Source organism: Manis javanica, chromosome 16 (assembly GCF_040802235.1).
Source record: "Manis javanica isolate MJ-LG chromosome 16, MJ_LKY, whole genome shotgun sequence".
In the NCBI taxonomy this organism is placed as follows: Eukaryota; Metazoa; Chordata; class Mammalia; order Pholidota; family Manidae; genus Manis; species Manis javanica.
The window spans coordinates 13,820,559-13,846,930 of NC_133171.1; the positions used below are offsets into that span (position 1 = coordinate 13,820,559).

Consider the following 26,372-nt stretch of genomic DNA (forward strand, 5'->3'; position numbering starts at 1 on the left):
GGTTTCTATCTGGGCTCTCTATTCTGTTCCCTTGATCTAGAGGTCTGTTCTTGTGTCAGAACCACATTGATTACTACAGCTTTGTAGTATAGCTTGAAGTCAGGGAGCATTATACCACCAGCTTTGTTCTTCTTTCTCGGGATGGCTTTGGCTACCCAGGGTCTTTTGTAGTTCCATATGAATTTTAGGATTATTTGCTCTAGTTCATTGCAAAATACAGTTGGTGTTTTGATAGCAATTGCATTGAATCTGTGAATTGCTTTGGGTAGGATGGCCATTTTGACAATATCAATTCTTCCTATCCATGAGCACAGGATAGATTTTTACTTATTTATATCTTCTTTAATTTCTCTCACAAGTGTCTTATAGTTTTCAGAGTACAGGTTTTCATTCCTTGGTCAGGTTAATTCCTAGGTATTTTATTCTTCTTGGTGCAATTTTAAATGAAATTATTTTTGTGATTTCTCTTTCTGCTACTTTCTTGTTAGTATATAGGAACACAATAGATTTCTGTGTATTAATTTTGTATCCTGCAACTTTGCTGAATCCAGTTATTAGGTCTATTAGTTTTTTGGTGGAGTCTTTAGGGCTTTCTATATATAGTATCATATCATTTGCAAATAGTCAGTTTTACTTCCCTACCAATTTGGATGCCTTTTATCTCTTTTTTATTTGATTGCTGTGCGAGGACCTCCAGAACTATGTTGAATAAAAGTGGTGAGAGTGTACAGCCTTGTCTTGTACCTCATCTTAGAGGAAAAGTTTTCAGCTTTTCACCATTGAGTATGATGCTAGCAGTGGGTTTGTCATATATGGTCTTTATTATGTTGAGGTGTGGTCCCTTCAACCCCATTTTGTTGAGAGTTTTAATCATGAATGGATGCTAAATTTTGTCAAACGTTTTTTATCTATTGAGATGATCATATGTTTTTAATATTCCTTTTGTTAATGTGGTGTATCATATTAATTGATTTACAAATATTGTACCATCCTTGCATCCCTGGAAGAAATCTCACTTGGTCGTGATGGATGATACTTTTGATGTCATTTTTAATTTGGTTTGCTAATATTTTGTTGAGAATTTTTGCATCTATGTTCATCAGAGATATTGTTTATAGTTTTCTTTTTTTGTAGTGTTTTGTCTGGTTTAGGTATTATTAGAGTGATACTGGCCTCACAGAATGAGTGTAGAAGTATTTCCTCCTTTTCTACTTTTTGTAATACTTTAAAAAGGATGGGTATTAGCCCTTTAAATGTTTGGTAGAATTCAGCTGTGAAGCCATCTGGTACTGGACTTTTGTTTGTTGGGAGTTTTTTGATTACCAATTCAATTTTGTTACTGGTAATTGGTCTGTTCAGATTCTCTATTTCTTCCTGGGTCAGTCTTGGTAAGTTGTACTTTTCTAGAAATTTTCCCATTTCTTCTAGGTTGTCTGATTTATTGACATATAATTTTTCATAGAATTCTCTGATAATTCTTTGAATTCCTTTCTGTGCTTCACCAGTAAAGTTCCATCAGGCCCAAACACTGCACAGGTGTTATACAGTTTTCCAGCATCTTCTTCAGAAATGGAACCTTGAGGGTAGGAAGTTACCTCCAATGAGATATAAGCTGCATTCCTTTGCTACTTCAGAAAGCTTCTGTGTGGCTTCTCCAGGAATTTTTTCTGCATATTCAGAGAATATTTCATGCCATATGGAGAATTAAAGCATTCCGGAAGAGAAGCTATTTTGGCTCCTTGCCTTGCTGCCCTCCTGGACAAGGCCACCTGCTCAAGTGAGGTTGTCTGATTTGATGGAAGAAACCTGAAGCTGGATGAGGGCCAAGCGGAAAGAGGCCATGGCTTCTCCTGGGCAGTGGCATGGCTGGCGCAGGCTGAGCGTAGGTCTGGGCCGCTTGTCTGTGGTTTCTTTGATCAGTTCTGAAAAACACTCTTGCCTGTCTATTTCTTAAGATATCGCACTTCTTCCCTTCTTCTCTTTCTGGGGCTGATTGGACTTTGTGAACCTTGCCTTTCCAGCTCTCCTGTGTCTTGTTCATCTTCTTTCTCTGTGTGGTGTTCTGTGTAATTTCTTAAGCTTTCTCTTCCAACTTTCTACTTTTTTCATTAGCTTTATAAAGATTTTGATTGTTTTATGTTCTTTGATGAGGAGCAAATATTTGCTTATCCTTAATCTGAAAACAACACAAAAATAGACAGTGACCATAAATTAAGATACTTTCCTTCAGAGGGGTTTACATTAGCTGGTCTTGGGAGCCCCAGGATAACACCAGGCTGGGCCCGTTCGCATCTCAGCTGAATTCAGGAAGCCCAGGGTCCACTACCCACCCACTCCAGCCAACAGGTATGTTTCCCCCAAAGGCAACCCTGCCTTCTGGGTAGTCTTACCACTCTTTGTTCTGTTTTCAGGGTTATCTCTCTCTTACACACATAAAAATTCAAACTCTAATTTTCATTAATTACTGAAACTCCAACAAAGCAACAGAAATTGTATTTTATGAGAGATCTAATAGTTCCACCGAAAGAGGGCCTTTCACTGGATGTTGTTTGCTGTGCAACCAAAAGTAGGAACATCCATGGGCAGTTTCATTGGCCGTCTACATGCCGTCTTGCTAGCTCCCCTCTCCCCCTGCCTCTTTCAACTCTCCTTTTTGTTTTTCCCAGTCTCCTCCCCACCTCATAATTTTCAGACTGCTTCTCTGCACCCCCGTGAGGGCTTCTCACTCTTGGCAGAGCAGCTCAGCTCTCCTTAGCTTCTGTAGTCAGCTGCAGGCTTCCCTCTGCAGGTCCAGTCAGTCAGCAGAGCAAAGGGCAGGTGCTGTCCGTGACAGGACCCACCCTCCTTAGAAGGCGTAGCTGGTAATAGCAGTTTTCCTTCCATTCCATTATTTCCATTCATTAGGTATATATTGGGTACCTGCCAGGTGCTGGCACCATCCAAAGTGCTGGATAGGTGATTGTTTGATATGAGTTCATATCACTAGTGTCATGCTATCTTTAAGATGTATCATGTAGCAGAAACACATATTAAAAGATCTTCAAAAAAGCATTAGCAATATTTAATATGCTCAGGAACATTAGTTTCATAAATTATCAGTGTGTTCAATGAAATATGGAAAAGACTGGGTTAAGTAATTGACTTTGTTTACTTATTTTAGAACTGGTCTTTAGCTATTGTATCCTTTCCTAATAGAAAATACATTATTCCTATTACATCATCTGTAATACAGTTGAAGTTAGTAGTCTTTTACACCCATGTATCTTCAGTAGCAGAAATTAGAATGATAATTTGTGTGTTTCTCAATATATATAAATGCAATTCAGAAAAATACTTCTGTCACTCTTAGATGACCCTAATTAGAGGGGTATCTTCTTTTACACCTCAGAAAGCATTAAATGCAGGTATAGTTTCATTCATATGGTAAGAATTTATGGTGTGCCTCTGTTGTGCCAGGCAGTGGTCTAGGCCCTGGGGTGACAGTGGAAACAAAACAAAGCAGAGTCCCTTACATGGAAGCTCATGTCTTAGTGGGGAGACAGATACTCAGCCGTGGGCACAGGAAACACCACAAAGTGGTGGTGAGTGCTGAGCAGAGTAGGTGCAGGGAAGTGGGCCAGGAGGTCATCAGGGAAGGATGCAATGAGGACTGAGCCATGTGGAAGTCCGGTGAAGCATTCCAGGTAGAGTGGCTCACACAGTGGCTCTGCAGTGCACTGTGCTTGGAACAGTTAAAGATAACCCTTAACATGAGACTAAACCTGTTCTTGTCCAACTTCTGTTTTTCAGGAATCCGAGATGTTTCTAAATGGAGTGAGAGAACAAGAAAGCCTTTGGAAACCCTATATGGGTATGACTACCTTGCCAAAATCTGTGAGAAGTGGGTGGATGGAATAAAACAGTTCAAACATCTTCCAGACGGTAGGTCATATGGACTGTTTAATGCTCTTCTGCTAACGGGAGAGGCTGCTTGAGTCCCTTCCCTGGAGGTCCAGGATTCCTTGCAGATTAGTTCACTGAACACTGTCCTTACATATTGCATACGAGCAGAGGACATGAGGGGTTGCATACAATACACATCCTGTGTAATAAGTCCCCCTTAAGCCAGAGACATGCTGTATGCATTAAGGTTCACAGTTGAGTCTTTAATAGCACTGTTCTTTTCTCCTTCTAATCCTTTTTTGTGTGCAGTGACAAAATAATTCTCCAGAAGCTTCAAATAGCCTTTATTTTCAAATTCCAGAAAGGGTAATTAGAAAGCAAGCTGCAACACATACCGGTTTTTTTTTTTCTTTTTTACACATGCCACCCCACTGCATCCTTCCTCTGTTACTAGGGCAAAAAGGAGAGACTTTGGTCATGACCGTCAACTCCAGCAGAACCAATACGAGGAAGAGAGTATTTGTTCAGTTCTTGTTCCATCTATGGAATTAAGTTATATGACTTTACCTTAACAGATGTCTCACTGTCTTCATCTGAAAATTAATATGGTTTTCAGTAACAGTAAGAATTGACATCTTTAAGGGAAATTCTGAAGTAAAGTCTCTCTATATGGCTGTTTACATTTGTAATCCCCTTTCTGTTTTAATTGCTAAAAGAGTAGAGAATAGCTAAAATCTAATCTTAGAGCACATTCAGTTACAAAATGGCTGTGATTGAAGGACCAGTCTGGTCTATTAGGTAATCATTTCCAGAATGAGTCATCTGTCACAACTTTCACAATGAAAAGGACATTTGGAAGTATTACTTTTTTGGGTTAAGTTCAAAACAGCAAATACATCCTGTTCAAATGAAGTATCCACCCATAGAAACAGGCCTTTCAAATGTGTTTCCCTCAGCTTTTAAAACAAAAATATTATACAACAATGTCTGAGACAACATTTAAAGAAGGCAACTTTGTGAAGTGTACACTTGCATGCTTTCTTGAAGAGTAAGGTGAGAAGGTAGGAAGATTCAAAGATGGATGCAGAATTAATCCATTCAAAAATATGTTCTGTAATCATTAAGATTAAAAGTGCTCTGTGAAAGGCTCTTTCAAAATAAAAAAGTTTGTGAAAAGTCTTAATAAAGGATTGTTATCCAAATATGCAAAGAACTCTTAAAACTGAATCAGAAGAAAACAATCTAAAAGACGGCCCAAATCACAGGACTCCACTTTCACCAATTAGAATGGCCCAAACTGGAATTTTAGGGCAGTGAAACTACTCTGCATGATATTTTGATGATGGATACGTGTCAGCATACGCTGTGTTCAGATCCACAGAATGTACACCACCGAGAGTGAACTATGTAGAAAATTAGGGATTTGGGTGATGACAGTGCATCAGTGTAGGTTTATCAGTTGTAAAAATGTCCCACTCTGGTGGCACATGTCGATCATGAGGGAGGCTGTGCCTCTGGGGGACAGAGGCCAAGTAGGAAAATCTCTGCTCCTTCTCACTTTTGCTATAAAACCTTAAAGCTCTAAAAAATAACACGTATTTTGAAAAAGAGAGAAAGAATAAGTGAGGGGGAAAAAATGTCAGACTATGGAGAAACTAGCAATGTGTAAATCATCTTACAGCAAGACTACTTAATAAAGTAGCTCCCATTTGTCCCAATTGATCGCAGAAGCCCATTTCTTTCATAAGTACAACTCAGGTCTGTAGATGATCTGTTTAGCTTAGGGATTAATTGCACAGATTTAGAGTCAGGTAGGCCTGAGCATGAATTTGGCTTTGCCGCCGGCTTGTTACTAGATGGATTTGGGCAGATTTCTCAGCTTCGCTCAGCTGCAGTGTCCTGTCTGAACTGGAGGTACCAATAGCTACCTCATAATGCTGTCATGAGGATGATACTCAGCTTTGGCGCAGTACCAAGTACAAAGTGCTTAAAAGGTCATTATTCAAGCACCTGTTTTGCAAATAATTGTACGTACTAAATGACTTAAATGTTACCAACAAGTGTTTCCCAGGTATTAAATCATTGGAACAGTTTCTGACCCATAAGGATTGCCTGGTAATTCCAGTTTTAATCTTCATCTGATTGTGCACCTGGCAGGCACATGTCATCCTAGGGACAGGCGAGGGAAACCTCAGAGACCTAGCGAAGTATTTCCCTGGTCAGCCTCTCATTTAGCAAACAGTGTCCCCCAGATGTAGAGGAGGAGAGAGGCCTGGTGCCTTGCTAGCACCCAAGGGCTGGCGCCCAGCTTTCTCAGAGCTGCAGCACTTCCTTCTGGACACAGGCCTGGGTTGGGGGGTCAGGGGAGACTGGTTTTACAGGAGCACATCTGGGTGCCTCCTCTCCTCTCCTATTCCTATGGGGTACCTTAGATAGGGCATCTCTTTTAACCTCATGATCACACCAGGGAACTGTGATTATCCCTTTTGATGGAGGACAGGCTGAAGCTCAAAGCGGTTAAGGAACCACTGAGCTTTCACAGGCAGGAGATGGCGGCATAGGTACTGGGGCCCAGGTTGTACCATGCTCACCTTAGAAATGTTGTAAAGGAGGTGAGGACCTTGGCAGTCTCCCAGAAATAGGTCAGTCAGGAATGCTGTGGAGGCAGGAGGGATAAAGAGACGCTCAGTACCTACGTGAACTGTAACTTCATCACGAGGCATGTTAGCTGTGAGGCCGAGCTGGGATCCTCAGGGCCGTTTAAGACATGATTTCAAGGGAAAAGCCTTCCAGATGCCAAGGAATCTAAAATCGTTTTGCAGACTGGGAGCTGTTCTATGTAATACAAAGTGAACTGTGGGTTTTATTGGTTGTTTTTCCTACTACTTTACATGGTTATGAACATAAGTCAAGCAAAACCACTGGTTTTACTACTAGAGATTTAAAAGAGAAAAACAGCAGAGAAACGCGAAAGGAAACTGAAAGAATGTTAGAGCCAGAGGGCACCTCAGAACCCATCTAATCCAAACTGCCTTGTTATAGATGGGGACACGGACATCCAAAGGGGGGCAGGACCTGAACCCCAAGCTCTCAGTGCCTCGTGTGCTATACCTCATGGAATGGCCACGTCGAAGCAAAGTCCATGTGCCTTTTGTCTTTCAGGGAGCATCTGCCGGCACGTGCTGCCCCTGGTCCAGTGCCCCACCCTAATCGTGCATGGGGAGAAGGATCCCCTGGTCCCGCGTTTCCATGCCGACTTCATCCACAAACATGTGAGAGAGTCACGGTAAGCCCAGTCTCTGCTTCCAGAGGCTTCCTCTATGTAAGGAAAAGGAATGTGAAGGTTGGATTTTTAAGGTGTACCTGCCCCGACTTTGCCAATGCCAGTCAATGGGGCCAGTGTTTAGAGCACCAGGGAAATGCGGAGTACAAGGAACCCCGATCTGTGTGTAACCAATAAGCTGCAGGAAGGCAGTTCTCAGATAAGCGTCTCTTGTGGTTGATGTGAAGGGAAATGAACTAATAAATACTAAGTTCTGTCACATTCGTGACAGTTTAGTTATATAGCAGTCTTTGTTAACTAAAACAATGTCATATCATTTGGGGATTTTTTTCAAATTAGTTTATCATTATAAAAGCACTATCTACCCAGTAAAAAAAAAAAATCAAAAGAAAACCACCCATTGTTTTTTTCCCATTTAAATATTTTCATTATTAGCTTTCTTGTGTGTGTTTCTCCTTTCTATTATTTTTAACATACATATAGTCACATTCTATATGCAACTTTGAATCCTTCTTTTTCCTTCTTTTTTGAGAATTATGTTGTAAACTTTTCATGTTGTTTTAGCCTTAAATATGTACCCATCAGATGAGAAACTTTAACTCAGAATCACAAAATACTGTCCTACACCAGGTGTGCTGGTGGCTTGCTGGTTAAATAGTAGGTCCCCAGTACCTGTTCTTGGCGTTGTTTCTGCCACGCAGCCTTGGACACCAGAGAACCTTAATGTCAGCAGAAGTGCTGTTTTTCAAGCTCATGCATTTTTGTGTGAAATAGAAATGGCTGTTTCAAATACTTTGGCTGACACAGCTCTTGGTGGTACTTATATCAAGATGAATATTCAAAGTTGAATAAATTCAGTATTTCCTTCATCTACAATGGGTACATATCCTGAAGGAGAAAATGAAGTGCGACTTGCAGATAGTGTCCTAATTTTTTTTTTTTTAACCTCCTGGATAATAAGCATCCAAGTGAGCCTTGACCCCTTCAGCGGGTGTATATTAATCCCAGAGATGCTGTCGTTACTATGGTTGTCTTTGGGATTCTATGGCATTCTTTTGATATTGGCTTTATGATCAACCTAAGAAAATCCCCCCTCCCTCTCTCCTCTCCCTCCCTCCTTTCTCTCCTTTCCTTCCCCACCTCACACCCTCCGTTCTCCCTTCCCTCCACGAGCCAGTTTCTCGCACCCGCCGCAGGCCTCCAGAGTAGGAGCCGTTCCTGTCCCAAGAGCTCACACGTTCCGTCAGGGAAAGCACACTCGGGAACAGTTCCGGTACTTCTAGCCATACTATTCCATGACGTAGTTTAGCAAATTTCCCAGAGAATTTGAAAATGTGAGCAACATGCTGCTTATTCAGCAAAAAAAAAATATTACTGTAAACTTGTATAATTTCTGTATCCATATAGCATTTTATATTTTAAAAGGCATTTTACATACAATATCTAATTATACTTCACAACAAACTTATGAAAAAAATGTTGTCCCCACTTTATGGATAAGAAGATCAAGGCTGAGAGACGTTAAGTAATCTTCCAAGGTAGTAAATGGCAGATCCCAGTTGGTTTTTTCTCCCTCCTAATGTAGTGCTTTTCCCCCACACCATAGATGCCTCTCATAAACATACTCTTATTTTAATGTGATGGTAAGATGCCTGGATTATACACTTGCTTACCTGGTTAATAGTCTTCTAGCTTCAGAAATGACAGGTTTTGCACACTAACGCTCATGGTAAATGCAACGTGTTCTTTTACAGGGCCAGGTTCAATAAAAACCAGTCTTCAGGAAAGTTTTAATTTAGAAATTCTGTTCCAAACCTATCTCCTAGCAACAGAATACATCAATATGGGAGGAAAATTTTCCCTTCTCAGTCAGAGGTTAATTGTGTCAGTAGACTATTTTATGGAAGATCATTCTTTAGAGCAGTATGTTTTGGAACAGATGAGTCGAAGGTACAGTGTTATTAACAATGATTGTCTAGAACTGGCTTGCATTTTACACCTAATACTTTCATCTTCTAAAAGAGCCCTTTTTGTTGGGCATGGGCCTGCCTACAACATGGGTGGTTTATTTTGGACCCCACCAAAGGAAAGTAGATTCCTTGAGCACCAAAGTCCTACTCTGATACTGCACACCAGGCCACGTGAAAACGAGAAAGCAGCTCAAGAATGTAGCAAGCTTCTAAGCTTGCCACATACATTTATAATTAAGCTTGAAGACACAGTCTATCCCTTGGAAGATTTTACCTTTCAAGTAGATATCATGTATGAAACAAACACCTTTCACCTCAGAAGGAGGCCAAATGAAGGCTGATGTTGTTTAGCAGTCTTGTTTCCTGCTTATGTGAATTTGCCGCCCTCTTTTCTCTCTCTTGTGGAAACAGAATGATAGACTCATAGACACTTTCGAGATCATTCAAGTTCAGTGTTTTGATATTTGTTTTTAGGCAATTGAACCCTTCTTGCTAACAGACTCTTATGTAGAAGTCCAAGATATAAAACATAACAAAAAGATGAGCTGCTATGATTATAACAGGGCCAGGAAGCAGATCCTGCCCTTTGATTCTCCCTGTCCTGCTGCTGCCCCTGTGTGTCCCCTGCCTGTCTGGCCCTCCCTCCTAGATGGAAAAGCACTAACTTGCTCACCACCTGGGCAAGCCTGCCTCTTGGGTGTCTCCTGTTACAGTGGGCATCACCCACAAGGCCAGTCCCAGCTCGCTTTTAGAGAACTACTCATTGAGTGGAGGTTGGCACCCATCAGACCCTTTGGGATTAGGTGGACAGGCCCCAGAAGGCAGTGGGACCAAGCCAGAAGAGGATGTGACTGCACAGCTAGTTGAGCCACACGTGTGCTCACGATATGAACGAGTTAGCTAGGGCTGCTGAAACAGATACCACAGACTGGACAGCTTAAATAGTGGAAATGTATTGCCTCACAGTACCAGAGGCTGGGAGTCTGAGATCAAGGTGTCAGTGTCAGCAGGGCTGGTTCCTCTGAGGCCCCTCTCCTTGGCATGTAGATGCCACCTTCTCCCTGTGTCCTCACATGTCGTCCCTCTGTGTGTGTCCATGTCCTGCTCTCTTCTGATAAGGATGCCAGTCACATTGGATTAGGGCCCACTCTGGGGCCTCATTGAGAGCCAAATAAGGTCACACCCTGAAGTTCTGGGGGTTGGAACTTCAACATAGGAATTTGGAGAAAGCAGACACATTCAGCCCATACCAGCATGTTTCGGAGGAAGTGCTCAGATCTCAGGAACTAGTGGCCCAGAAAATATCAGGATCTGGGTGTCACAGCAGCTGCACATGATCAGGGCTGCCCGGACTCCTGCTCCATCCTTCTCCCCGTTCCTTTGCCTGGCCTGGTAGACTCATATCAGGTCGTGACCCAAACGTCTCCTCCTCCGATTACTCGTGGTTCTGAGACCATGCAGCTCCTATTTGTACCTTTTTACCGTCATGTGAACACATCAGCTCTTATCCCAGGACACAGCCAGGATGTCCTGAGGTACTTACTGTGTGTTGACAGGGAATGTGAGAGGCATGTGCATTTGAGTCTCTGTAGATGGGACAGGTTATTGCTGGCAACTCAGTACCAAAAAGTGTGGTGCAGGTCCAGCTGTCTGTTCTGTGGCCAAGACTAGAGAGCTGGACCAGGCAGGAAAGGATGAGGGGCAAAGTTCATGTGCACAAACAGTTGGCCCCTTAGGTTCAATGTCAATTAATGGTGAAAGGTGGGGATAAAATGTAGCCACCGCCTGCAGACCAGAATCGGTATTTGGGGATCCTGAGCACCATTCACAGTGGGGGTGGGTAAGAGCACGTGCAGGTACACGGATGGACCGGGGTGAGAGCGCCAGCTCTGTCACTAACTATGTGCCCTTAAGTAGTTAACATATATTTCTGTACCTCTGTTTCTTTGTGTGTAAAATACCTATTATTTCAAAATATTTTTTGAGAAAAGAGTGAGGAAATATTTATACATGTAAGACTTAGTGAGAGCTCAACACACAATAGCTGACACTTTTGTGCATAGAATGCCAATGTGGGCACAGGTGGTCAGAGGCCCCCAGAGACCCGGATGGAGTCTGACGGCAGGTCAGAGGCAAGTCGCCTTCTGTCCTGACTTTCTGCACATTATTAGTATACATGTTAGGGTTCTCCAGAGAAATAGAACCAAAAGAATAACAGAGGTTGATTTACCATAAAGAATAAGGGATTTGCTCACGAAGTTAAGGAGGCTGAGAACTCCACAGTCTTCAGCTGGCAAGCTGGAGGCCCGGGGAAGCCAGTGGTGTAGCTGTAGTCTGACTCTGAAGGCTTGGCAACCAGGAAGAACCAGTCTTTCAGTTTGAGTCTCAAGGCAGGAAAAAACTGATGTCCCAGGTCAAAGGCAGTCAGGTAGGAGAAGTTTCCCCTTACCTGGAGGAGTGTCAGCCTTTTTGTTCTAGTCAGATCTTCAGGTGATTGGATGAGGCCCACCCACGTTAGAGAGGACAGTCTGCTTTAAATGTTAATCTCAACCAAAAACACTCTCGCAAAAAACACCCAGGGTAATGCTTGGCCAGATATTGGGCATCCATGTCCCATAAAGTTTACACCTAAAATCAGCCATCACGATGGGGAAGGCCTGGACCTGGGCTGCCCTCCACCGAGGTCTCGGCCTTGCATTGGGTCCACTGGAGGGGGTGTTAGCAGGCTGGCTGTGAGGGGGTGTCCCTGGGCTCTCTAGGCAGTGAGCTAGATCCTGTCCTCTGTCTGAATCACAGAAGAGAGGAGGGGCTTCTCTCTGTAGCTTCCTGGACTCAAGTCTGGTCATCAGCGGTAAGATGGCCCCAGACCTCCAGACCAAGCCAGGAAGAGCTACGTCCCTAGCCAGGTGAAAGGAATCGACCAAAGGGGAAAGAGTCACGCTGGCGACAAAGTAAAGTGAGCTGGGTTGCTGTGCGTGGGCAGACACTGAAGCTTCCACCTCTACACCAACTGCAGCCCCAGGCAGTGTGCCCCCTCCTCTCCTTACTGCCCCTGTGACTTTCCCCTCTCTCTCCTTGACCCTTCCTTCTCCCAGGCACTGCTTCTAGTTCCTCATCTCTAACCACTTGCTGCTGCGGTTGAAGGGAAGGCAGTCAGCTCAGGCCCCACTCATGGTTGGGTTACAGGATCAGCTCCAAGATGAATTAGCAGACTCCTTACAAAGCTGAGTCCTTTGCATTTCAAGGAGTGGGGTCTCATGCTTTCTAGTAAACCTTGCCTGTGACATTTTATAAAGTCTCTCTCAAGGTAAGAGTCTTCCAATTGGAGTTGATTGTGTTAGCCAATAAATGTAAATAAATTGCGCTTCCATGTCAGAGCATTAATATGCTGTACATAATTAGAATCTTTGTAAGGATTTTTGTATATTGTAAAGTGCAATACAAATAGAATAATAAAAATAAGAGCAAGCATTTATTGCTTACTGTGTGCCCACAGGTCCCATGCTGTGTACCTTGTATGTATTATCTCATTTCACCTTTAGAATAATCCCGTGGGGTAGATCCTATTAGCTGTCCCCATTTTCCAGATGAGAAATGATGGCTTAGCAATATGATATAACCTGCTAGATCCCATGCTGGTTAGACTGGACATGTGTTGACCGTACAAAGCCCATACCTTTCACCCTGTGATAGCACCTCCAATTACATTCCACTGTGACCGAGCCCAGTCAGAAGGCCTGACTGGGTCCCTGTCGTCCTGCAGATTTCGCAAGGCTTGCTTCTCCACACGCCAGTTCAAAGCATCAATCTAGCAGACAGACCTTGACAGCCCAGGAGTCCACTCCAAGCTGTGGCATTGCTAGAACAGCCTCAGAGGCAGTTTTGTTTCTAATGCTCAAGACAAGGTTCCGTTAGAGAAAAGGAAGTTCTCAGTGAGAAGTGCCCCCTCTTCCCAAACATTTGATCTCCTGGGCGGAGAGGGGAGAGCTTGGAGGCTGCAGGCTTGGAGACACTGCTCCCCCTCCGCCGACCCAGTGTTACCAGCCCGAAGGGGAGTGGGCCCACCCGTGATTACATGCTTCTCAGTGGGCTTTCTGAAAGGAGCAAGGAATACAGAATCAAAGGGGCGCTCACTGGCAGCCAGGTTTGGACGGAGTCAGAAGGAATGCCTGTCAGTGATAAGACCTCCCCATGAGACACACTGCTGCCCAGCTCTCACCGCGGAGGAAACCCTGGTACAAGAACCAGCGGCCTGGCTTTGCTTTGCAGTTAAAACAAAAATGCTCACAGACTTGCTGACAACCTCTTGGTTCATATAATTTAGCTTTATCACATCCAAAGTGAGGAAAATGTGCTACAGCACGTTATTTATGACTTCGCTGCTGTCTGTAGCTCAGAGCTTAACTGGAAAGCTGTGGAAGGTTAAAGGAACACGGAGGGGCTGTTTCTGTTTTGCCACCTTGCCCACCCATAAAGGGCATCCTAGAAAGACTGTATCAAGCAGAGGTAAAGTGACCACTGAATTTACACTCTGGGATTAGACATAGTTTAATTCCTCAAGAGATCTAGAATCACATCTTTTTCTAAAGGTGCCAAATGCCCCCCAAGCAGGGACTTGTGATGTCCCTCTGAGGTCCTTCCTTTGAACTGAGACAAGTGTTTCATGGTGGGGGATTTCCTACTAAGTTTCCTGGAGAATGTTATTGTTTGAAGACCACTCCATGGAGCATTTGACTGCATCTTTCTGATACTTGGGTGACAATCTAGGTCACCAGTGGAGTTGCTGCACTGCCTGGGCAGCTGTATGTTTACACTGTTCAGTGTGGTACTGTTTCCTAAGAGGAATACATGGCAGGTTTAGGTACAATGTCAGACCTAAGGAGGAGGGTGTACTAAGGACCTTGATATGACCCCAAAAGGTATCAAAAAAGGAGCAATCTTCTTCACGCTCACTGGTCTGGCCACAGTCCAGTGCACTTCTAAATGTGGATGCCTCAGGACAGGCCTCTCATGTGTTTAATGAAGGGGACCTAGTTTTTTATTTACCTAAGACCTGAATTGACTAAGGTGAGAGTGTGCACAGGCCCGAGGCCAAAAGGATGGAGTTCACATTGGATGTCTCCTCTTTCTTCCTGAAATCCAAGCAAGTTGTAGAAATGGGGTAGACACGTGATAACCAATGTGGCTGTCCACAAAGGAGGACTTCCAAAGTCGGAGTCTCTGCTTCAGAATGCAGTTTGATACTCATTAGGGGGTACAATTTAGCCAAGACATGCCCTTCTGTGACCTCTCAGCATCCTCAGCAGTTAGTTCTGTCTAAAAGTGGAGGCCTTGAATGTCCCTGCAAGCCCCGTTGCTTGTGCAGGGAAACTGGGTTCTTGTCTTGGAGTTGGTGCAGCTTGTCCCTCTTTTGTGAGTATTTAAACTGAATTTGGAATATTTTGTTGTTATTAATGGTGGTAACTTTCCAAAGGACCTCAGGAAGATGCTAGTGACATACCCTCGTTTTGCATAGATGATCTTTAGTGTCCAGTTATCCCCCACCCCATGTGGTTGAGTTGCAAGAGGCCCAGTGCTGTCCAGACAGCTCTGTTCCCCAGCTACTTGCTCCAAGCCCTCCCTGGTGCCCAATGAGCTGCTTAGAGCACTTGGCCCCCAGCTGTTCAAAGATGAATTAGGCAATATGGCAACTGGCATTTTGCCCCAATATAGTCATTCTAAGGTCCAATCGTCATTGTAGGCCAAATTCTAAACTTGCCCTTATATCCTAGAACCTGTAATTTGTTAAAAACTTTTATTTCTTCACTTTCATAGTTTTATAGCCAATAATAAAATGTAAGACTCAAAGAAGGCTGCCTTTATTAATGAAACTGCAAACCACATTTGACCCTAACACCCTATTGAAAGGAAGAAACTTTTTTTTTTGATGCTTTTGTTTGTTTATTTATTTATTTATTTATTTATTTATTTATTTATTTATTTATTTATTTATTTTGAGAGGGCATCTCTCATATTTATTGATCAAATGGTTGTTAACAACAATAAAATTCAGTATAGGGGGGTCAACGTTCAATGTACAATCATTAATCCATCTCAAGCCTAATTCTCGTCAGTCTCCAATCTTCGGAAGCATAACGAACAAGTTCTTACATGGTGAACGAATTCTTACATAGTGAATAAATTCTTACATGGTGAACAGTACAAGGGCAGTCATCACAGAAACTTTCGGTTTTGATCATGCATTATGACCTATAAACAATCAGGTCAAATATGAATATTCGTTTGATTTTTGTACTTGATTTATATGTTGATCCCACATTTCTCCTATTATTATTATTTTTATTTTTAATAAAATGCTGAAGTGGTAGGTAGATGCAAGATAAAGGTAGAAAACATAGTTTAGTGCTGTAAGAGGGCAAATGTAGATGATCAGATGATCAGGTGTGTGCCTATGGACTAAGTATTAATCCAGGCTAGACAAGGGCAGCAAGACATCCACAGATGCAGAAGATTTCTCTCAAAGCAGGGGGGGTGAGGTTCTGAGCCTCACCTCTGTTGATCCCCAAATTCTCACCTGATGGCCCCCCTGCGACTGTGCCTGTCTTAGGTTGTTCCTCCCTTGAGGAATCTTACCCGTCTCTGGCTAACCAGTCATCTTCCGGGGCCATACAGGGAAATATAAAGTTGGTAAGTGAGAGAGAAGCCATATTGTTTGCAAAGGTTTGCTTTTTACTTCTTTGCAGATTTATGCCCTGTGGCTTCTATGCCCAGCACTTGTCTCGAGGTATCTTTACCACCTGGAGGAATTATGATACTCGGTAAATTCGATATGAGGCACAAATTCTATTTAAGGGTTGTAATTAGGAAGGAAGAAGAAAAGCTATAGAGGTAGCATATGAAGGAAACATGGGAGGATTATTTCTTTGACATATCTTCTTGTAGAGTACCTTAAGTATGTATAGGTTTTAAACTACTAACTAATTTGCACACACATATTAACATAATAGGAATACGGTGACATAAACAAAGCAAATCTATCTCCAGTAAAGCCAAGAAAACCATTTAGGCACCCTAGGCTTTTGTGAAAATTTATCTATGATATGATGGATGTTGTCCAACTGTACTTGAACCATCAGACAAATTAAAGCAGCCCATTTCTGGGATCTGTTCACATCCCATATGTTCTTTTAACCATAGATAGTCTATAGTCATGAGATTTTGGAGTGCTACAACTTGCACCCCTCCCAACTCCTGGTTGAGTTCCAACAGTACAGATCCGGTCAAATTCGTTGTCTCACTGTATGCACATGCCAGCCTAGACATCTCCCTCCTCATTCCTATGGCAAGTCCAGGAGACGGTGGGCTGGATGCAGCCACAACTGCAGCATCGTCCGGATACCTGTGGAGGCTTTTTGATGATCATCCCCCGGCACAAGTCCTCCAGAGAGTGCTGATGCCGGAAGCTCCTCCTCATATCGTATCTTAGTTCATTTTCTGGGTATCCAAGCTAGGCCTTGATCTTCTGCATAGAAACAAACAGACCCTTTGCCCACACTTTGACATGCCCTCTATACCACTGTGCAGAACTCATTGGAGGTCAGCACACAGTAACTGCTTTTTTTTTTTTAATTAAGAGAAAGGAATATTATCAGAAAAGAGTACCTCCATAGCTGATCTGACACCCTTTAAGTGATCAACGTTAAGGATATTTAAAGCATGCGTTGATCTTTCATTTACCAATAGTTTTATCCTGTCAAGGAATAATCCCCGTTTTCTTTCTTTCTTTCTTTTTTTTTTTTTTTAATTTTTAATCTACACTTACATGTAGAGTACTATGTTTACTATGCTCTCCCCTATATCAGGTCCCCCCTAACAACCACATAACGGTTACTGTCCATCAGCTTAGCAAAATGTTGTAGAGTCACTACTTGTCCTCTCTGTGTTGTGCAGCCCACCCTCCCCTTTCTCCCTCCCCCCCATGCATGCTAATCTTAATACCCCCTTTCTTCTTCCCCCCCCTTATCCCTCCCTGCCCACCCATCCTCCCCAGTTCCTTTCCCTTTGGTACCTGTTAGTCCATTTTTGGGTTCTGTAATTTGAAAGGAAGAAACTTTTATGAGGACAGTGAGATTTGCCACCGAAGATGTGTTGTGGCAGTTGCAGACAAGGGGGTGCTGATGCAGGCTCCTGCCGCCCTTATAAGCCTGAGGAACGCTTATTTGCTTCCTCTGGTGGCTTGTGTTCAGACTTATTCAATCCTCCAAAATGGCGGGGTATTTGGAAACTTGGACAACAGTGGTAGGGGCTGTGAAGGCCAACTTGGGCTTTCCCACCACAGGACCCCAGAAAGCTCACCTGTTCCAATCCAGTGGATTCTGGACATTTTGTATTTTTATCATCTTTTAACTTCTTTCTCAAAAATCAACGTTAAAAAAAAAATTTTTTTTAAGAAAAGCACATATTCCCATTCCCCACTCCCAGTCAAATTTACAGTCACACCATCTGTCACATGACACAATTCCAAATACCATGTGGGTTTTTAAGTCAACCTTCAGGTTAGTCATAAATTCCGAGAGGCTTTCACTCTTCAGTCTGTATTCAGGGAGTTTATACTATGTAACTTCCATTTTCTTTCCAGTAGTAGTCATGAAAAGGGAAAATGTGGCGAATTTTCACTTTAGATCTTCATGAAGTGTTAGATGAGAGATGTTTAAATAAAAGAGATTTTTTTTAAAAAAAGCTTTTTTTTTTTTAGGTTGCATCTGATGCCAGAAGGCAAGCACAACCTGCATTTACGTTTTGCAAATGAATTCAACAAGTTAGCAGAAGACTTCCTACAGTGAAAATGTCCCTGAAACCTGTGACCTGGTGATTGCTTAGCTGCCTACCGGGGCTTGAGGCTTTGTGTCACACCTCAAGTCACTCTCCTTCCGCACTTCCCACCCCTCCCTAAGACCACTCCTAAGAGAATATGAATGACATGTTAACATTCTCTAGCTTTAATAGTTACAAAAATCTGATTTTTTAACATTAGCTTGTAAATGTCTACCTGTCGCTAAAAAATGAATTCCTATCATGATTTATTTTCAAATAGATCTTAGCTGAATTCTGTAGTGAAATTTGTAGAGCTCAAGACTGCTATTTTAGGACACCTTGAGTTTATGCCATCCTTTTCATCAGAGGTACAAGGTTTCACTGGTCTTTTTATTTCTGTTTACGTTGTTAAAAAATAAGTAGAGAAATAGAAGAAAGTCTTTGCCTGCAGCCCGATTCTACCATTCCACAAGGGGAACTGGAACTACAGCAGATAAGGGAGGAAGATTTGCTCCCGGACACCTTTAATACTTTGGGTCACTGAAGATGAAAAAAGTATGTCTTTTATGTGTCTTTATTAAAGAGCACAAAGGCTATTAATTAAAAACATTAAAGCAGAAATCCTATTTTGTAAAAATTACTAAACCCAGAAACATTTAAGAAACATTTCCTGAAATAAAAATGCTTTGAAATGAAAATAAAGACACAAAGTTTTTTATTACAATGCTTTTTTATTACAATAGATATCTTAGACAATACTGTAATTGTTAGAGGTAGAGGTGTTCCACATTATTACATCAACGGTGTGAATTTCTGACAGAGGCAAAACTGAGCACCACAGTATAAAAATAGAAAGCCCATGCTCCATGGAGGACAACAAAAGTTCAGTAAGGATACGGGATTTATTTGCGAAGTTCTTAGGCCTCTTCCTCACCCTCCTCTTCCTCGAACTCCCCCTGTTCGTCGGCCGTGGCGTCCTGGTACTGCTGGTACTCGGACACCAGGTCGTTCATGTTGCTCTCAGCCTCGGTGAACTCCATCTCGTCCATGCCCTCGCCCGTGTACCAGTGCAGGAAGGCCTTGCGCCGGAACATGGCCGTGAACTGCTCCGAGATGCGCTTGAACAGTTCCTGGATGGCGGTGCTGTTGCCAATGAAGGTGCCCGACATCTTCAGGCCACGCGGGGGGATGTCGCACACGGCCGTCTTCACATTGTTGGGGATCCAATCCACGTAGTAGCTGCTGTTCTTGTTCTGCATGTTGAGCATCTGCTCGTCCACCTCCTTCATGGACATGCGGCCCCGGAAGATAGCGGCCACCGTCAGGTAGCGGCCGTGGCGGGGGTCGCAGGCGGCCATCATGTTCTTGGAGTCGAACATCTGCAGGGTGAGCTCGGGCACCGTCAGGGCGCGGTACTGCTGGCTGCCCCGGCTGGTGAGCGGGGCGAAGCCGGGCATGAAGAAGTGCAGGCGCGGGAAGGGCACCATGTTCACGGCCAGCTTGCGCAGGTCTGCGTTCAGCTGGCCCGGGAAGCGCAGGCAGGTGGTCACCCCGCTCATGGTGGCGGACACCAGGTGGTTCAGGTCTCCGTACGTGGGGGTGGTCAGTTTCAGGGTGCGGAAGCAGATGTCGTACAGGGCCTCATTGTCGATGCAGAAGGTTTCATCTGTATTTTCCACTAGCTGGTGGACGGAGAGGGTGGCATTGTAAGGCTCGACCACTGTGTCGGACACCTTGGGGGAGGGCATGATGCTGAAGGTGTTCATGATGCGGTCCGGGTACTCCTCCCGGATCTTGCTGATGAGCAGCGTGCCCATCCCGGACCCCGTGCCGCCCCCCAGCGAGTGGGTCAGCTGGAAGCCCTGCAGACAGTCACAACTTTCAGACTCCTTCCTCACTACGTCCATGATTGAGTCTACTAGCTCGGCCCCCTCGGTGTAGTGACCCTTTGCCCAGTTGTTTCCTGCACCGCTCTGGCCTGCCAAAGGGAAGGAGAAATTCAAAAACTAAAACATAAGGAATCTGAAATCTGTCAATTTCACTTTGGATTAGTCTTACAGATTCTTCTCTGATACTTTTTTACCTACAGAAAATTCACTATGTCAGTGACACTCAAAAAACACTGGAGATTATGATAAAATAAAAACCAAGTTTAGCTCATATGAGGTTATTAATTGAGCAGATGATTTAACAAAACCCACCAGGACTTTAAGAACAGAGAACCTATAAATACTTGATTCAGTGCAATGAACAGACATGGCCAGAGGCGCAGTGTGGTCAGCAGACAAAAAGGGCTCTCAGCAGTTGTCTCAACTTCTGGTCATGGCCTGTGCCCTTGGCCTTTGCCAGAAAACAACTCTGAAATTACCACGAGCCGACCAACGCCCATCTGAAGCTTTTCATCGCCCTTTATTCTTTACCCTTCACAGGCTGCTCTGCAGCGGGAGGCCTACAGCAGCCCTCTGCAGGCTGACACTTCTGGGGCTGTCCAGAGTGGCCATGAAGTGACCACCAGCCCGTGGCTGGTTGGAATCAGGCTCTGTGGACACAGTCTGCACCTCGGCACTCAACGCTAAGAACCGTGATGTCCCACTGATCGTGACTACATACCGAACACAAAGTTGTCTGGCCTGAAGATCTGGCCGAACGGCCCAGACCTGACCGAGTCCATCGTGCCCGGCTCCAGGTCCACCAGGATGGCCCGAGGTACGTATTTGTTACCTGCGGGGACAGAGCTGGACTTAGACAAGAGGGGGGCAAAGGCATCACACACAGGGCTGGGCTCTGTGCCCTGTACAGCAGAATTCATTAGAGAACACTGCAGCATCGGAGACTAAATAAGAGCACAGCTTTTCTTCTTTAAAAAGACAGAATAAGCATGCTTAGTGACAACACACATGCAGAAGACTGAAGGAACTTTTAAGTGTACTTTTTAGCAGTTGACATTTAGAATGAATGCAAGAAGCATTTCTCTGTCAATTGTATTGTCCTAGTGCATTCCGCCTGCCACACTATGCAAAGCAAGGTTGGGCAAAAAACATTCAAATAATCACCAGCAGCTTCATTGTAGTACACATTGATTCTCTCTAGCTGCAAGTCACTGTCTCCATGGTAACTGCCAGTGGGGTCAATGCCATGCTCATCGCTGATGACCTCCCAAAACTGGAAATAAGAGGAAACAAAAATCCCATGATGGCCTGGCATCTTAAATATCATCCTTTTCTTCCTCCAGTGTCCTTGGAACAGTGGTCACTGTGGCCAAACAGCTAAGCAGTACTAGACAGGCGGCAGAGCTGCAGCCTCCATTCCTGCAGCAGCTGCGGCAGAGGGGCTTGGAAATCCACAGAGCATCAGCTATATTATGGCAATAGACTGAGGGACTGGGAGGGGCCCCGAGGGAGGACGCTGGGCCCAGCCGACCCCTTGCTAGGGAGCGGTGGCTGCTGGGAGGCTGTCGCCCCCAGGCAGAGGTGAATGTCGCAGCTCCCTGGCTGCTGCATGGGTCCTGGCAGGACCAGACCAGTTGGGCCGCACGCTGTGGCCGCCTCCAGGGATCACTGTCTCCTGGCCCAAACCCCAATCGGCCCTCTGTCCATACTGCTTCTGGCCACTGACCACGGGGACGGTTTGGAAAGGCCGGTCAGGAGCCCGGGGCCCTGTACATTCGCAGCAGGGGAGGAGGGCGGCGACATGGCGGTTCTGGAAGAGACCGGGTCCTTGTCCAGGCGCCCGCCCACGTCCCTGCAGCAGCCGGCTGGGCCTCGCCCACGCCCACTGCAGGCGTAATCACAGCCCCAGATGGTCACCTGCCGCCTGGCAGATAGGAAGTCAGCTTCTGACCTTATGTGTCATCGCGTCTGGATTTGCTCATATCAGGGGAGTTATCGAAAATGCTCCTCTGTGGGACCCAACGATAAGCCTCTAATCACATCTGTCATCCCAATGACACTGCATCTATTTAACTCAAACTACAGACAAAAATACACAAACTAAGTTCTACTGCGCTACTGAATTAATATGACCGCAACCCCATCCTAATTGGCAGAGGCAATAAACCCTGGGAAATGCCAACTGGGTCCTGAAGAAGGGCCCGGACGGGGGAACTTCAAAGGGCCTTGATTAAAGGCACACACAGCTGCGTCGCCGCGCGCATCGCATCTTAGCAGGTGGTACAGCTTCCAGGGCCCCGCCCGGCGACCGCGCGGGGAGTGCGCCACCGGGGTCGGCCGGTCGCCGGCTCCCTGCCAGCCCCAGCCTCTCCTCGGGTCCGCAGCCCCCTGCCCGGCCGCTTACCCCAGGGTCTGCCGCCCAGTTCCCGGCCGCTCACCCCGGGCCCGCCGGCCGCACCCGCGGCGCGCCGTCTTGGCCCCTCCTCGGCTGCGCGCCCACCTTAGCGCCAATCTGGTTGCCGCACTGGCCCGCCTGGATGTGCACGATCTCGCGCATGGTGCCGGCTGCGGAGCGGTGCTGGCGCTGGCGCTGGCGCTGGCCCTCCGAGGTGTGCGCACGGACCGGCCCCACCGACAGGGAAGCGGAGCGCTGCTGCCGCGCCCCAGCTCCGCCCTTTATGCCGGTCGGAGGTGACGTCATGCGGGCGGGCCCGGGCGGCGGCGCTCCCGCACACCTGCACCGGTCCTTCGGCTCGCAGGGTCCGCACCCCAGGTCCCCCTGCATCCCCGGCAGGGGCTGGGCACTGGGCCTGGGACCCGGGACAGGGGCTGCCTCCAATCAGGGTCTCGGCTCCCTTTTGGACTGGGGAGTCCAGTGTTTTCAGTGGGGGGTTGGCGCCGTTCGCTCAGGTTTCCTGCATCCTATGCAGGGTGCTGGACTTGGGGCCTCGCTCCCTTGCCATTACGGGGAAATTGGCGGAGGGTGTAAACGCCGGGAGGGGTCTCAGGTGGGGAGGGGATGGGTCCTCAAGAGAGATGTCGTGCAGCTGTGTTCAAGGAGAGCGAGGTTCGCAGGTGAGCGGCGTTTTGCTCCCACTTGTGAGGAAGATGGTCGGTTCGGGAAGGTCTACGCGAAAAGTGACTCGGTCCTGGGTTTGCCCTAATTTCTGCTTTTGGCTCCCCGGTCGTTGTAAAAGCCAGTGAAATGTGGAAAATTCTGCGTCTGTGTGTGTGTGTGTGTGTGTGAGAGAGAGTTTGATGCCACGCGTGAGCCACTGTACGTGTGCCTTAAGCACATTTTGTCACCTGATCCTCACCGCAGCCTTACAGAGCTGCGCAGTCCCGTTCAGAGGCCACCAGCCACATGTGACTACTGAACACTTGAAAGGGGGGTAGTCAGAATCCAAATACGCTTTAAGTGCAAAATACTCAGCGATGTGATTGACTCAGTTAAAAGAATGTAAAATATTCCATGACTAATTTTGTACATTGATTGCATATAAAAATGATATATTGGATATACGTTTCAAATTGATTTCACTTGATTATTTTAACTTTTTAAATTACTCATACTCTGGTTTCTCTTCAAATCGTATAAATCTTTCGCCTTTTAAATTACTACTAGACTAGTAGTAACGACCAAAAAGTTTTAAATTACCTATGTGCCTCATGCTGTATTTCTATTGATAGCATTGTTCTAGAATAAACATTATTAATGTCCTATTTTAGCAGCTCCAAAAAGGAGGTTCAATGAGCAGATTAGCCACAAAGCTAGTAGATGAAGGCATCTATATCCTCCAAAGAGAAAGCCCAGGTGACTTTTAAAGGCTTGGTTAGGGTGTGGTAAGACCCAATGCTTATTATTCTCAAAGATGATCCAAACAGTGAAATTTTGACATCAGTTCCCTCTGAAAGATGATGATACCAAGCAATAAAATTGTTATTCTGGAAGTCTCACATCCTGTCTGTGGCCTCCGAGTAGGCTCATGAGTGGGGATGAGGCACCCCAGGTTCTTTTCTGTGAAACTCATCTATGAAGCCCTGTCTGCTCCTCTGAGGGAGCACACATTTTCAGGCTTTAAATGGAGGAATTTTTCTTAAAGGATTCAAGGTGCTTCCTTTAAAAAAAAAACTGCCTAAAGGATAAAAGTCTAAACTACAATTTAATTTACTTTGAAAGGCTGACTTTGTCAAAGTCTATAAATTTTTGCCCAACACGGTAATTGGAATAAATATATAGGGATGTTTTTAGTCACCTTTTGGAATGTTTCATGTCCCAGCATCCATATTTTTACTAGAATTATCAATCTTAACTTTTCAGAATTGAAAAAAATGTGTATGTATGTATAATATACACATACTTTATATATCCATATATATTTTTATGGTGGTAAGAACACTTATTTTTACATATACATACTTTATGATTACAAAATTAGAAAATTTAGAAATATAACCCGAGTATATCTTTCCACTCTTCTCCAGTATTTTTTTCACTATTCATCATTGAGGTGTTACTTCCTTTTCTCCTTTTTATGCGTTGTTAAGGTGTTTTTGTTCCTTTTTGACATGATTTCAATTATTTTTTGTCTTGGATATCAAGAAAGAAGAAATACTATATTTTCTTCTGCCATGGCTTTAACCAGACATAATCTCACAAATTCTCAAATGTGTGTAAACTTCTCCCAACTGCCAGCATTATCCATATAATCCAGAGTGTCTGGGCCGTCTGAGCAAACTGCTTCACACAGCCAAGGCTGTTCACGTGCCTGGAATGAGATCCCCCCATTCAGCCCACCCCCACATTCCCTGAGTGGTTAAAAGCACAGGCTCTGGATGGAGTGGGTACAAATCCTGACTCTGCCACTTAGTAGCTGTGTGATTTAAGGGAAGTGACTTAGCTTCTCTGTGCCTCAATTGCCTCAGTTGTAAAGTGGGCATGATGAGTAGCAACCTCCAGGGATCACAAGACCTGAATGAATTCACATGTGAAAGCACTTAGAATACCACCTGACCCATAGTAAGTGTTACATGAAGGCTTAGCTACTGCGATTGACATTGCTCTTCTTTCCTTCATGCTAGAGGCTCTTCTCCATAAATCAGTGCCCAACTCCAATGGTACTTTCTCTGTGACGCTCCCTCCTTTGTGCCTCAAAATATTAGGTACACGCCTCTGTGTTATAATCTTGACCCCTTGTCCACAGCACAGAAGGGTGCTGTTGAAGACATGAGCAAGCATCAGAGCTCTAAAGCAGTGAGCTGAGGCACCATTCGAATGCTCTTTCCCTACCCATACCCCCAAGGTCTGCAGGGAAGTGGGGGTCCCCACCCTGTGCAGGGCAGTTCTGAGCCTGAGTGCCCCTAAGCCAGGGCACAGGACTGGCCCAGCTCCTGCAGGAGGCTGGAACCCAGGAGAGCCTGTTTCTGTCACTTTCTAACTTTCTGGCTTCCTCCCCACCTCTTTTCTGAATACAGGCTTTGTTTCACACCAGAATCTGAACTGATGAAGAATGTGAGTGACACCAACCATGCTAACTTCCATGGCACCAAGCCAGTACCAGAAAGGGGCTGGGCATTTTCTTGGACGCTCCAGAGCTCAAGTTTGGGTCTGTTTCACTTTCAAAGCAAACAGCACTTAGGGAGAGGTTGACGTCAGCGTTTTCCTCCCCCTGCTGAGAAAGCCAGTGAGGTGGTGCGGAACCTAATAATTCTGTCTTCAGCTGCAAGTGTGCTGAGGAGGAGTCATGGGCGGGGAGCTGCCACAGGTATCCGGGCACACCCAGCGCCCCCATGTTCCCCCTCTCTTCTGTCCCTGCCTCTCCACCAGCTCTGCACGCACTGCCTGTAACACGGAAGTCTCCCCTCTTGCCCTCTCGCTGGCATGGTTTACACAGCTTTTGCAAGAATAGTCTTTGCAGGGGAGCTTCACCAAGCTACCACCACACTCATAAAATGCCTAGGAGGGAAATGCACTCAAAATAAGAAGGAGTGCTTTACTTTAACTATAAAATAATATTGAGGTACATTTAAAAAATGTGTTTAAAGTGTTTATTGGATCTAGAGCAATTCAGTGATTAAAAAAATTGAGTCTCCTGGGGCTTCAGGTGTATAGCCCTGAGCCTTCAGAGAAAGCCCCACATTGTTTCTTGTTCATTGTTCCCCAACTAAATCCCAGAAATACTTGATTTGACTATGTAGAAATAACACTACTTATCTCTAACCAGTTATTATTTATGCCTAATTGTCAAGTATATGAAAACGATAATAGGCATCATTTCAAGTTGAGAGTGGATTAATTTTGTCAAACTTATTGTTTGATTATACTAATTTCGTTGAACACTCATAGTCTGATGCTTGTGTAACATGCTGCCCATATTCTCCTGTTTTCCTTAATTAGAGGGAATATTTACTTTGACTCTTAATCATATCAGCATGGCTAATTTTACCATCAGGCACTATAAACATAACACTAGTTTTCAAGACCTATGAAGGTACTTGAGATGGGGTGGGGACATTGACAGCCCCAAACAGGAA

General features: G+C 44.8%; 2 protein-coding genes across 3 annotated transcripts in view; one reads left to right on the plus strand and one right to left on the minus strand.

Annotated features, from left to right (window-relative positions):
• The window catches only part of BPHL (biphenyl hydrolase like), a 35,651-nt gene extending 17,033 nt beyond the window's left edge, over window positions 1-18,618 (plus strand). The window contains exons 5-7 of the mRNA XM_073224628.1: window positions 3,790-3,921; window positions 7,045-7,168; window positions 17,891-18,618. Of these exons, the coding sequence (XP_073080729.1) occupies window positions 3,790-3,921; window positions 7,045-7,168; window positions 17,891-17,978 (344 nt within the window). The 3' untranslated portion in view covers window positions 17,979-18,618. The remainder of the gene's footprint in view (window positions 1-3,789; window positions 3,922-7,044; window positions 7,169-17,890) is intronic.
• Window positions 18,619-18,731: 113 nt separating this feature from the next.
• LOC140846824 (tubulin beta-2B chain-like) lies at window positions 18,732-22,478 on the minus strand. 2 transcript variants are annotated; one of them, XM_073224625.1, is made up of 4 exons: window positions 22,339-22,478; window positions 21,003-21,111; window positions 20,560-20,670; window positions 18,732-19,927 (listed from the first exon to the last, which is right to left on the minus strand). In XM_073224625.1, exons 1-4 carry the CDS (start codon window positions 22,393-22,395, stop codon window positions 18,867-18,869), a joined length of 1,338 nt encoding a protein of 445 aa, XP_073080726.1. In that variant the 5' UTR covers window positions 22,396-22,478; the 3' UTR covers window positions 18,732-18,866. The 2 variants fall into 2 exon arrangements, with proteins under 2 accessions (XP_073080726.1, XP_073080727.1); XM_073224626.1 differs by having other exon boundaries at window positions 22,277-22,387.
• Window positions 22,479-26,372: the final 3,894 nt, after the last annotated feature.

Excerpts from the sequence above, each read along its gene's own strand:
- LOC140846824 (XM_073224625.1), bottom strand. The coding sequence starts at position 22,395 with ATGCGCGAGATCGTGCACATCCAGGCGGGCCAGTGCGGCAACCAGATT. Across the intron at positions 21,112-22,338 it reads GCAACCAGATTGGCGCTAAG|TTTTGGGAGGTCATCAGCGA; the intron begins GTGGGCGCGCAG and ends TCTTATTTCCAG. Across the intron at positions 20,671-21,002 it reads GTACTACAATGAAGCTGCTG|GTAACAAATACGTACCTCGG; the intron begins GTGATTATTTGA and ends CTGTCCCCGCAG.